This window comes from Lithobates pipiens, unplaced genomic scaffold, assembly GCF_037356315.1.
Source record: "Lithobates pipiens isolate NorthernLeopardFrog02 unplaced genomic scaffold, aLitPip1_a1.2 Scaffold_18, whole genome shotgun sequence".
Taxonomy (NCBI): domain Eukaryota; kingdom Metazoa; phylum Chordata; class Amphibia; order Anura; family Ranidae; genus Lithobates; species Lithobates pipiens.
The window spans coordinates 585,268,872-585,282,585 of NW_027507758.1; the positions used below are offsets into that span (position 1 = coordinate 585,268,872).

At 45.6% G+C, this 13,714-nt stretch overlaps 1 protein-coding gene across 1 annotated transcript in view; it reads left to right on the forward strand.

Annotated features, from left to right (window-relative positions):
• Nucleotides 1-13,714, forward strand: part of LOC143986787 (uncharacterized) — a 48,568-nt gene that overhangs the window by 16,296 nt on the left and 18,558 nt on the right. Inside the window, exons 4-5 of the mRNA XM_077485194.1 lie at nucleotides 8,670-8,840; nucleotides 10,706-12,076. Of these exons, the coding sequence (XP_077341320.1) occupies nucleotides 8,670-8,840; nucleotides 10,706-12,076 (1,542 nt within the window). The remainder of the gene's footprint in view (nucleotides 1-8,669; nucleotides 8,841-10,705; nucleotides 12,077-13,714) is intronic.

The following is a 13,714-nucleotide window of genomic DNA, read 5'->3' on the forward strand; positions in this document are numbered from 1 at the left end:
CGCCCGTGCCAAGAGTTTTCCGCATTTATTACCGTGTTCGTAAAACACTCGGTGGTTGAGAACATATTGCCGTCTCGTACGTTTACCTAATTCTTCCAGCAATAAAGTGCGAGTCAATGTCAATTCCTGGAAGGAACGCTGCGAAAGGGAAGACTTGTGGGAGGCTTCCAGTCGTTTGATTTTGTCCGTCAAACGTTGTATGGTCTCCTGCGTCTGGCGTTTGACCTTAGCCACTTGTGCTAATAATTCCCCCCGGATCACACATTTGTGAGCCTCCCATAAAGTAAGTGGGGAGAGATCCGGGTTAGCATTTTCTTTAAAATATGCGAGGATTTGAGAGTGCAAGTGCGTCTTAAAACCTGCATCCTTGAGCAGGGCCGAGTTCAAACGCCATATCTTAGTTCTGGGTGTGTGTGTCGGAAAAGTCAGGGTGACCGAGATTGGGTGGTGGTCAGATAAGTACATAGGGTCTATTGTCGCGTGCGAGAGGTAGGTCAAGTCTGGCTGAGAAAGGAAGAAATAATCTATGCGTGAATATTTTTGGAAGGGGGCAGAATAGAACGTGAAGTCCCTACCCGAAGGGAACAGGGTGCGCCATGTATCATGTAGGGACAGATTCTGTAATTGTAATTTAATCTGACGAAGGGCTCGGTACGTCAGCGCGGAAGTGCCAGAGGAAGTATCAATCTCTGGGGTCAGGGGAATATTAAAATCCCCCCCTAAAAGGAGAATACCTTCTTTAAAAGAAGATAGGAGCTCGCAAATTTTCCTGAAAAAGGATACCTGATGGACGTTCGGGGCGTAGATGTTGGCTAGTGTCAGTGGCGTAGAAGCGTAGTACCCTTTAACAAAGACGTACCTACCTTCGGCATCTATTAGGGAGTCTTTTGTTTGGAACGGAGCATGTTTGGATATAAGTATAGAGGTGCCTTTTGTCTTAGACGTGGGGTCTGTGGAATGCACTACTGAGCGGTAAATATCATTAGTAAGCTTCGGGATGGAGTCTGAACGAAAGTGGGTTTCCTGGAGGAAAACAAATTGCGCCTTCTGTTTAGACATAGCAGACAAGACTTGAGAACGCTTTTCCGGTACATTGAGACCTTTAACGTTAAGAGACACACACTTCAGGGAAAGACAGCCATGAGTCTCCCTATTGTTTTGCATGATTCTGAGAGGGACACTACACAGAGTACAAGAGGTCTCTTCTCCCTCTTATAAACCAGGAGTAAACCACTTACACCCTGATAAAGGAACTGGAGAACGAGTTATCGTGATTTCAAAAGAAGAATAACGGAGGTGCTGGGTTAGATACAAAGGGTTGAAGGGGAAGGGGAGTACCTGAGGAGAGAAGAAGAAGAGAAAAAAAAAAAAAAAAAAACACTAAGGAGGGGGGAAAAGACAAGAAAATAAAAGTTGGAGGGAAGGAGAAGGAAAGACTATGGACTTCGAAGAGAGAGGCTCAGTCCGTGGAGGGGGGGAAGAGAGACCCAAATGTTGGGTGCTAGAGTAGGTAAAGTACAAGAAGGTGGGAAATAGATAGAAGAGCGAATACCAGAGGCGGACGTAGAAATACTAATCCACCTAGGAGAGAAAAGGCTGGTAGGTCAGCTAGTTCTTGTATCGAACCGCTGCAGGGGGGCAGTGAGAATAACGGGACTCATTAACTACTGCTGCGATGCCGAGGTACTTAGGCATGTAACGGTTAGTGGGGGAACCAGTAACACAGGAGACATATTCAGGCCAGCCACACCATTTTTATTAATTAGGCAGTATAACCATGTGTCAGATAATCCTGTCTATCTATAAGGCGGGATGTTTATAGCGCCAACACATACTATGCTTTTCAACTCTGACAATTAATACCATCCCCGTAGGGTGACTCCAATACAGTGTACCAATTGGATCAGAGAAAAAGAAAAAAAAAAAAAAAAAAAAGGCCAAAAAAGAATATATATTAAATAAAAATAGGAGCTAAACAAAGCTTCACGTGAACCCCATGGGTAGGAGTGACAATCAGAGGTTCACCGCGGACCCCCCATGCCAAACCCTTGCATGGTCAGTGTTGAGTCAGGTACAGTCATAGAAACAAGACATCCAATTGGTCACCTGAATTTTGGAAAGCAAAAAGCTGGCATAAGGGGTTGGCACGAAGGTAGTATAACCATGTGTCAGATAATCCTGTCTATCTATAAGGCGGGATGGTTATAACGCCAGCACATACTATGTTTTTCAAATCTGACGACTAATACCATCCCCGTAAGGTAGCTCTAATACAGTGTACCAATCGAACCAGAAAAGAAAAAAAAAAAAAAAAAATTATATACTAAATAGAAAAAAGGAAAAAGAAAAAGGAAAAATAGGGGCTAAACAAAGCTTCACGTGAACCCCATGGGCAGGAGTGACAATCGGAGGTTCACTGCGGACCCCCCATGCCAAACCATCGCATGCTCCGTGTTTGAGCCAGGCACAGTCATAGATACGAGACTTCCATTTGGTCACCTGAATTTTGGAAGGCAGCAAGTTGGCATAAGGGGTTGGCACGAAGCTCCTCGGAAACCTCAAAACCTGAAAAACAAAAATAAGGGAAAACAAAAACCAACAGCAGGTCAAGGGTAACCATCATATACAAGTAGCATTATGGGATCGTGTCCAAAGCTGTACCGCCAGCCATGTAGTCTGGACCAAGCATTACCAATGGCACAAAATGCTTTTTGCAAGCAGAGTAGACCGGTAACACATCTACAGTTAATACAGGCGGCATCCTCTGAAGCAGACAGGATAAAAACTCCCAAGGAGACTACTAAAACATAAACGTGAAAACAACAGCATAGTCCGCACCTGGGAGAATGAATCAATCCTGTGAGAGATCAGCGTGCGATCAGACATGTGGTCACCCAAGGAACCAAGTTCATCACTCCAGAGAAGTCTTGAGAACGGAGCCAGTTGTCCATATGTCTTTGGTGGATGATAGCTGGTGTCCTTCTCAAGTATTCAGGCTAAAGGCTCCCGTAGCAACTTTTCAAAAAAGAAACGAACAAAAAAAACGAAAAAAAAAAAAGACAGGGAAAAACAACCAACATAGTCAGCTTCTGGGAGGGTGAGTCAGGCCTGCGGCAGTATAGTGCATAAACCTTGAACATTTCAAAATGAACAAACGTTACCAACTCCAAGTGTTTCCTGTGGCCCAGACCCAATGAGAGGATCAAGCTTCCGAGCGATCCCTACGTGGTGTAATCGGTAGTCCAGGGCTCCACTGGTTCAGGTCTCGGCGGGACACATGGGCCCCAGGAGAGGAAGGGTTCGATCGTCGCCTTCTTGAGCGCTGTCTTTGCGCTTTGGGAGAGAATGCGTGTGACACCGGACGCCACGGTTCCGTTGGGAAGTGAAAGACACACCAGTCAGGGAGATCCGGGATAGGCAAGTCAAGTTGCTCACAGAAGGATTGAAGATCATCTGGCGAGCGTAAGAGCGCAGTGCGACCCCTGGCGGAGGCTGATAGACAAAATGGGAACTTCCAACGGTATTGTATATTGCGGGTTCTCAGCAGGTCCAGCAGAGGGCGCAGTGCTCGTCTGCTTTGTAGTGTGGTGGGTGATAGATCTTGGAAAAGTTTCACCTCCGCGCCATTGTACATTATCCTACCCCTCTCCCTGGCCTTCCTCAGAATCTCCTCTTTCAATGGGAAATTAACGATGCAACAAATTACATCTCTCGGTGGTTCATTGTCCCGGGGGGGAGGCCGGAGAGCTCTATGAAGCCTCTCCATTTCTATTGGGGAATCTGCAGGGCGGTCAAGCAAGTCATTAAAGATCGCACAGATCGTTTGCGGGAGCGACCCCGCTTCTATGCCCTCAGTGACACCTCTGACCCTCACATTATGGCGGCGACCCCTATTGTCAAGGTCCTCGACTTGGCGGTGCAGGTCAAAGAGATAGGTCAGTTGGGCGTCATAAGTATGCTGTACTTGCCTTATGGCTGCTGTGTGTAGTTGCGTGGTCTGCTCCACATCTGCAAGCCTGGTAGCTACTGCTTGTATGTCCGTCTTCAAGTCCAGGATAGCCGCAGAGAGAGTCTTGGTGATGTCCGAGGCCACTCTCTGCAGGTCCGCGAGGCTCACAGACGGGTGAGGGAGGTGAGGCGGTGATTCGTCTACGTCGGAGCGCGGGCCTGAAGTGGCGCTCGGCGATCCAGGGCCTTGGGCCCGCTGTGCCTCGTGGCTGTCTGAGCGGAGGGTACGGAACAGCTCCGGGATGTTGCGGCTGAGCTGGGTTCCGGTCTCCCTCGGTGTCTGGGACGATGCGGCGTTCCTGTTCGACTTGCCCATGGTACACAGGCGTAGTGGTTCCCCGCAATAGCTAAAAGATGACCTCGGCATGCAGGAGCTCTCTATCTAATCAGCCATCTTCGAGTCCGGCCAAGCCACGCCCCCCCCAGAACTTATTTTCACTTGCAATGCCATTGAACCCTCTAGAAAATTTGACTACTCTAGAAAAAGTAAATTCCCTAGCACGGCCCCCTCCTTCCTTGTAGGACATATTATTTTCCTCTTCTGGTAGCTATGGCCTGTGATGGAACAGCTCCTCCACCCATCTCTTCACCTCCCAGTATAATCTTTTATGTAGCTAGTGGGGGAAATGTAATATCTTCAAGGAGGGAATGTCCACACATAAATAGGGTTGCTGCACTTTACTGGTGGTACTTGGAAAATGGCACCAACAGTCACAGTCACATACTAGCCGGGTTCGCTTGACAGTACATAATCAATCACACTTAGCGGATGGCCCCGCAGTAGTCTCATGTGAGAGCATAGTGCAGCCATTAAAGTAAGCCATCTTGCCTAAAACAGTCTCTCCCTCCACCCAGGGTCATTAGTACTCACTGGACTGGGATCACTGTAGTCAGCTCCTCCATAGATACACCTCTCTGGGGACAGTATAGTTTCACTCAGGGAACTCTTGGCCAGGCCTGAAAGGTCTTCTGCCCTAGCCTCCACCTATATGAGGGTCAGAGAAATTTTTTAGTGTAGCCTTAATTAGCGAGACCTAAACCTAGGCATAAAATAGTACCATCATTCAAAATTGATATAGGAAGACAAGGGGAGGGGTAAGAGCATAAGGTAGCTGCTGAGGCTAGCCAGACATCTATTCAAACCTACAAATTTAGTGGTGGACTATCAGTACTGATAAATAGAAATACAGTTCTTTGGAAAAAAATGAAATTTATTACATATAAAAAAGAATAAAAGAAAACATACAACAATCACATAAAAATTATTAAATGAACAGTGTACAAATGCTCAGAGGTTTCCCCTAGTCTGTTGATGCAGTGTTTCCCATAGATTAACCAGACCTCAACCAGTTTCATGGTACAAACACTGCTTCGTCAGGAGGGGTAATCTATAAAACAAGTAGTCAGATTAAACACAGGAACATATAATGAAAATTTACAACAACATCAGATAAAGTAAATACAATTCAGCAGACATAATGGAAAGTTGCTTACCCCCACTGGTCGATTGCCAGGTACAAAACCTAGCCGCTCAAGAAACACCCCCCCCCCCCCCTGCGGCGGACAAGGGGGATTATGCGGAAATTATATCTACATAAGAATATAGGTAAATTTGTAAATGGTACGGGATTAAATATTACCACCTGGGAATTGGAAATGTGCTTCAGAGGGAGGGAAGGAAAGGGGAGGGAGGGGGGGAAAGAAGGGAAGGAGAAGGGGAGTGAGAAATGGGGGGGAGGAGGGGGGGAAGTAAAGGGTGGGAAAGGAAAGGGGAGGAAAGGAAAGGGGAGGAAAAGAAGAGGAAAAAGGGGGAAGAGGGAAGGAGAAGACGGGGGAAGGAATTGGAGAAGAGAAGGGGGGGGGAATAAAGGGGAACGAAAGGGGGAGGGGAAAGGGTAGGAAAGGAGGGGGAGAGGGGAGGGGGAACGAAAGGGGAGTGGAGGAACAAGAAATGGGAAAGGAGGACCAGAGCGGGAAAAGAGTGCACACAAATGTCATAATTAAACGGTATAACCCACCTGTAATATATATATGAGGGTCAGGATGTCCACAGCTCTCCTGGGTGCAGGTCTACCCCTTCTCAGCCTCAAGCCATTTCCATGGAATCCACTTGCTGGCTGCAATTGCATAGATATGGTGTATTTGGCCCTCATACCCCAACTGCACTGGGACTCCTCCGATACTGGCTTATATGTGGGCACTGACTATCCCATTACATAACTACAGGAGGGCTCTCACTAAAAGGAGCCTAGCGCCTGATGACGCTATCTTCTGTAACCAGACACTATTCTGACGCACAGCCACCTAGTGGCAGACTATTTAACTGCACCTGCCTACAGGCTCCCAATGCTAAGCCACTGCCTCACTAATTAGCAGAAGTGTTGTTAGCCTGCTGTATGCTCCTTCAGTTGGTCCTTGGGCTGCTTATCAGGTCTATCAGATAGACAGCCCAACCACCAATTGAAGCGGCTCTCATGGCAGGCTGATAATGCTGCTGCTAATTGTGAGGCAGTGGCTTAGTGTTGTCAGTAGGGATGAGCTTCGAGTTCGAGTCGAACTCATGTTCTACTCGAACATTGCCTGTTCGCCTGTTCAGCGAACAGTGAACAATTTGGGCTGTTCGCAGCAAATTCGAAAAGCCGGAACACCCTATACAAGTCTATGGGAGAAATCTAAAGTGCTCATTTTAAAGGGTAATATGCAGATTACTGTCCTAAAAAGTGTTTGGGGACCCGGGTCCTGCCCCAGGGGACATGGATCAATGCAAAAAAAAGTTTTAAAAACTGCCGTTTTTTGACACTTTGTGCAGCGACAGTTCTAAGCACCAGAAACATGCGCCCCTTCACAGGCATACTATAGATATCCCCCAGCTACGAAATTTAAAGGAATATTACACTTTTATTGTTTCACTTTAATCATTATTAAAATCACTGCTCCTGAAAAAACGACCGTTTTTAAAACTTTTTTTTGCATTGATCCATGTCCCCTGGGGCAGGACCCGGGTCCCCAAACACTTTTTAGGACAGTAACTTGCATATTACCCTTTAAAATTAGCACTTTAGATTGTGAACGTTCGAAATAGGGTTCTAAAGTTCACACGAAGTTTAGGTCTGTTCGCAGGTTCTGGTGCGAACCGAACAGGGGGGTGTTCGGCTCATCCCTAGTTGTCAGCCTGCAACAAGACGTTCTGTTAATTGCAGGATCTCCAGGTAGGAAACCGCAACAGATTTACCAAAAATAAAACAATTTGCTTAAGAAAACTGTATACAGTGAGGCATTATACCAAACAAACCTAAAAGTCATGAAAAGTCACCATGAGTAAAAAAAAAAAATCAAAAACACTGCGCAACAGAAATACGGGGAAGCTGTTACTGACTTTGCTTTGTCTATCAGAAGGGACAGCCAGTCACTGTACATACAGTAATTGCTGTAGTGCCCTCTAGTGTGCTAGAGTAGGTAGTGTTAGGTTTTTTATTAGTGTAGGTAAAATGTTTTGGCTTGGCTGCCAGCTAAGCCTGTGTTTTAGTCTGGGTCGGGTGATTGATCCAGGGAGGGCTGGTATGACTTAGCAGGCAGCATCTCTGGTACCTCCCCCTACTTCTGGAACTTGCTGGAAACTTTCAGAAGAATGGGAGGGAGGTTAGGAGGAGCTGCCTGGAGTATTCATGAGCGCCCTGACCAATCCCGAATAGAAGGGTTGGCAGTGGGCAGGCACCATCAAATACTAAGGGTCAGCCCAGCAAGGCAGGAGAGTTTGGGTGGGCCAAACTGGGCTGTCGGTGGGCCCTTGAGGGTAACCCTTTAGTTTGGGGGGGGGGGGGTGACCTCAGGCCTGGGAGCTTTTGCAGGAGGTATCCTCTGATATCCCAAGGAGAAATCCTGTCCCGTGGCACAGGAGCAGGTGTAAGGACAGCAGGAGCCAGAGAGCACATCTGGGAGATCTCTAAGGAGAAGACAGCCAGGTGAGCTGGTGAGTGGTACAGTCGGGGGGGACTTAGAGGTAGCCTGAGAGGACTGGGTGAGAACAGTCTGAGATTATGAGATGGATGCAAAGTCAGTCTGGGAGGACTGTGGAGGCTTAGCTAGGAGAGCTAGAGAAAGGGGCAGCTTCAGCCAGTTGGGCTGGCAGTGCCTGAAGAGGTGGTGCTGGAATCAGAAGCCACAGTAGGACAGCTGGGCACTAGGACTTTGCTACACAACTAAGGGGCCTGCAATCCCTGCCTGTAAAGGGCATTTGCTAAAATCTGACTGAGCCCTATTGTCAGATCGCCTAAAAAGGTGCCAGCTGGTCCTGGGATTTGATGTGCTTCAAGCAAGTGTTGTGCTAGAGGAAGCTAAGGAGTGTGTAGACTGTACAGAAGATGTTGTCCCTGAGAAGTTCTGCTAAAGTCAGATGGGCATCCCATAATACCCTTAACCCCATCCAAGTTCAATACCCCAAAAAAAATAAAAAGCTGTGCAGGCTGGAGGATCCCTATTCACCAGTGGCTCCTGCAGGGATAGCACCACATTGCTTTTTGGCCAATGATGAAATAAAGTTTCTTTATAACTTTGGGGGAGGTTTGGGGGGATTATGTAGTACTTAGATATATTCTTTTGATGAATGACAGTTTATGCCCTATTCTTCCTCAATCTCTTTAACTGTTCTGCAATACTTCCAGAACCAGCTGAATTCAGGAGGAGTCGATGTCATAGAGTCACTCTGGAATTATACCACCAGCTCCTCTGTTGGGTTTCAGCAAACCGAAATTCCACTAGCATTATACATTTTAGGGAATATCACTAAAAATGCTCAACTGGCAAACCTCAAGTTTAACGTGACCACAGTAGAAGTAAGTATCAAGGATCACAATATACTAAATATATACTGTACATTGCTGCTTTAAAGCCAATTTTAGAACCAGGGAGCACTATTAGTTCTTCCAATCATGTCAATACATTAACCACTTAAGGACCACCGCATGGCAATGTACGTTGGCACAATGGCACCGACAGGCACAAGCACGTACATGTACGTGCTTGACTTCCAGCGGGTGGGGGGTCCGATCGGACCCCCTCCCGCTGGCTGCAGCGGTCCGTTCGCTTCAGGAGAGATCCGGGATGAGGGGATGGCCGTTGGTTTCTGGCCATCCCCTCTCGATCGCTCCTGGCGAATGAGAAGCTTCCCCCGCCTGTGTAGTGTAAACACAGGCAGGGAGGAAGTGATGTCATTCTCCTCGGGGTGATCTTTTTGACCAGACTGCAAGGAGAACACATAGTAAGTGCACCAACACTACACTGATATGTAGGTACACATAGGCACACAACTCACCCCTCGATCACCCCCCCGATCGCCCCCCGATACCATATACTACCTAATAAAGATTTTAACCCCCTGATTGCCCCTAGTTAACCCTTTCACCATTGCAGGTAAATCTCTGTAATGGGGGCACAGACAAAAAAAGGTGTTCTAATCTATCTCCTTTAGTTATACTGTAAAATGAAAGGAAGTATGTAGAATGAATATGAGATAAGGCTAATGCCCTGTACAGACAGTCAGACATTCTGGCGACAAAATCCTTTGGATTTTTTCAGACGGATTTTCGCCTAAACTTGTCTTGCATACACACGGTCGCACAAAGTTGTCGGAAAATCCGATTGTTCAGAACGAGGTGACGTACAACATGTACGATGGGACTATAAAGAGGCCAGTAGCCAATAGCTTTAGTCTCGTAATTTATTCTGAGCATGCGTGGCACTTTGTGTGCTGGAATTCTCTACCCCCTATCGGAATTTAAATGATCGGATTTTGTTGTCGGAAAATTTTAGATCAAGCTCTCAAACTTTGTGTGTCGGAAATTTCGGCGGAAAAAAGTCAGATGGAGCCCACACACGATCGGAATTTCTGACAACACAGTCCGATCTCACATTTTCCATCGAAAATTCTGACCGTGTTTACAGGGCATAAGAGAAACATGGACATATATTGTGCTACAGAGAGTCCCGGAGCAGAAGACAGAGAGAAATAGGTGGAGGGACGACAGTGCTGGGAATAGCACAGTCGCTGCTTTAAGGGATGGAGGTTAGAGCTTTAAGAGAGGTGGAGTGTCTAGGGGCTGGGCGGTGCGCAGGCAAAAAAGTATAGTGCAGGAAGGAGGATGTGACGTCAGTCTCGAGCGGGGGAGGAAGAGATTTCCACCCACCCGCCCTGTATTTCAGAGGATATTTGTTTTAAAAGGGGCTATTAAGCTAAGGCAGTCTTTTGGGTCGCTGGAAGTGGAGAAGGAGAGGTACATGTATGGAACATGTAGTACCCATCCATGGGATGGGGGTGGTTATTGTACTGCCGGGTTAAGAGGGGTTAACCCGGAAGGGTTAAAAAAGGGTAGGTCACTGTGACACTTTGGGTACTGCCTCCGAGTCCGGGGTTTCCGACTGGAGGCAAGAGTTCAAAGTTCAAGGTAGTTCACAGTGACCAGTGGTTGGTGGTTGCACCTTGTTTATGACCCATTTAAAGGAGTTTGAAGTGACGGTAAAAAACTTTAAAAGTTATTTATTACATTTTATATATTGTATTAATAAAAGGCCAGCTGGCCATTTACTCCACCTTGTCGAGTCATCTGTTATTAAGGGGTAGGCTTGGGTAGTGATTTAAGGTTGTCAGTTACTGGGCTTAGGCCCTACATATGTCATGTATTTTTTTTTTTCTATCACACAGAAAGTGCTTTTAGTTACTGACCAGCTGGTGACGGATATCTCTTTGGAGCCTTCAATCAGTCTGGAGGAGAACCTTGGTCCTCAGTTACTGAGATGTCTTGAGAATGTTTTTTCTGTGATGTCAGTGACCTATCAGGCCTTAAATAAATCCTACAGGAACTTTGAGTTTTCCTGCACCGTGTCCCCTTGCGGAGATCTTGAAGAGAACAAAATCCTGCACCTTAACTCTTCAGCATCTGTGTCACTGCAAAATAAAGACAACAATTTTCCCTCTGGATGTTATATGAATTTGCTCTTTATGACTTACAGTCCAAAGAACTGTAACATTACCGGCCTGTGTGATAATAACAACGCAATGGATGCAGGCTACTTTTTGGCCAGTAACATACATATATATGTGATGATGATAAATGATAGTAGCTACCACATGGCCAACATCAATACAACCTTTACATGTGAGAACGGGACGTGTGACCAGACCGCTGTGTGCGTCTTTTGGGATTTCCTTTCTAATAAATGGTCATCCCAGGGTTGTGTTACACAAGTTTCCAATGGATCCGTTTACTGCATGTGTAGTCATCTGACCTCCTTTGCTGTCTTGATGTCTAACTCCATACAGGAAAATACTGCTGATTCAACTATACAGGACTACATTACCAAAATTGGACTTTTTATTTCCATTGCGTCCCTAGTAGTTTGTATATTGATACAAGTGATACTTTTGAAACACTCTGTGAAAATGGCAGCTCTGTACAGACACGTGGTCATCATCCATATGGCTGTTTTCCTTTTAATTGGCATGATCTCTTTCCTAGCACCTGATTTCATTAACCACCCTGTTCAAGACCAGCTATGCATGGCCTTCACCTTCTGCATTCACTTTTCCTTCATGGGCTTCTTCTCTTGGACCCTAATTCAGGGCCTTTATCTGGCATCTCGGCTGCTCTTTGTTTTCCACCATTTTACCAAGACTGAGCTTGTGTCTGTCTCTGTTGTGCTGGGATACATGTGCCCAGTGGCTATAGCTGTGGGCACGCTGTTGGCATATTCTCCAAACAATTATATGCAAAGCCCTAATTGCTGGTTGGACATTGCGTCTGGTGCCAGTTTGGCATTTATTATACCAGTGATGGTAACCTTGTTCATAAATTTCCTAGTACTCATTGTTGTGATCCGGAAACTCCTGAGGCCATCAATATCTGAGGGGAAGAGTGATGATGAAGAAGTGTTGAAAAAGATGGCAAAGGCTGTTATCTTTTGTGTGCCACAGTTTGGTTTGACATGGGCAATTGGGATCCCTCTCTTCTCTATCCCAGCAGCCCAAAAATCTACAGTTTTACAATACATGTTTGTAATTCTCAACCCTCTTCAGGTAAGTTCCTTTGAAAGGCATTCCTTTTTTTAATTTTTTAAGAGATAAACACAGATGATTTCAAGCTGTATCATGTCTTTAACTCATACATGTTACTTATCAAAATTTCTAACAAGCATGAATAATATGCCATATGCCTTTTTGTGCCCAAAAATTAACTTTAGTGCAGGGGTAGGGAACCTTTTTGGCTGAGAGAGCCATGAACGCCACATATTTTAAAATGTAATTCCTCAAGAGCCATACAATATGTTTAAAATGATTTTGTTTTTTAATCGATTAATGGACTAATTTCAATTATAACTGTAATATCCACGTCATCTCCCCCATTGTAATATCCAGATCTCCCCTACGATTGTCTGCCTGCTTACCACTACACAGGCAGGCAGATCCATGAGCAGTTGAGGTGTGCCGCTCACCTAGGCTGCCACCGGGTGTACCAAGATGGCGGCAGTTCCGGAGCTAGGCCGAAGCTGCAGCCTTTCCTATGGGCTCAATCCATGGATCAGCACACTACGCAATCTGCGGATTGAGAGGTGAGAGCCAGATGCAGCCATCAAAACAGCCACATCTGGCTCCAGAGCCATAGGTTCCCTACCCCTGCTTTAGTGTATCTTTTTACTGAAATTTACAAGTGATAAACTGTTGCACTAATATTGTGTGATATAAAATTGGAAATACTACTTTTATTTTCTTGGGAGTCTGATTTCTAGGAAATATATTATGTTTTGGGTGTTTTAAATACTCTTCAGACCTAAAATGTTTTTCTTTTAAACATATGTGCAAACATTTAAAAAGGGCTCTGTTAACAAAAAAGATTAAGGGACTTGTCAAAAACCATGTCTATGTTTAACTCATTTACATAGGTGGGTCGGTATCTGGGTGCCCCCTTTCTGTTAAAGCTTCCAGATTCTGATAAGTCCCCTACTGTCAGACCCCCACAACCACCGAGCCAGGGTTGTGGGGAGGAGGCCCTTGTCCTCGTCAACATGGGAACAAGGTGCTTTGCCAGGGGGTCCCAAAGGGTCTGGTATAGAACTTGTGGTGGATCTCAAGCTTTCATTTTTTTTTGTTTTGTTTTTATTGCGTAGGGTTCCCCTTAAAATTATACCAGATTTATGGGGTCTGGTATGAATTGGGGGGAACCCCATGCAGGTTTTTTTTTTGTTTGGAGGTCCCCACGTTAACATTTATTTCAGACCCTCTGGCTAGAATGAGGATCTGGTATATATGAACCCAGATATCAAGGATAAGTTGCCACAAATTTGTGGCAGTGTTAAATTGTAAGTCTTGTTAACTTGCTGCACATTTTCACTGACAAGTTGTACACTTGCAGAGCACTTGAAGCACTTGAATGTGGATCTTGTATATATGAACCCAGATATCAAGGATAACTTGCCACAAATTTGTGGCAGTGTTAAATTGTAAGTCTTGTTAACTTGCTCCACATTTTCACTGGCAAGTTGTACACTTGCAGAGCACTTGAAGCATAAATTCTAGTTGACACTTTTTCAATTTGTAGCAAATTTGCATCGCAAGTTTCTAGCAAGTGCAAAGTTGCAATGGCGAGTCTACAGCAAGAGCTCTGCATGTCACAGTGACCCCTGTGGTGGGATGACTATTTCATAACATAACTGAACC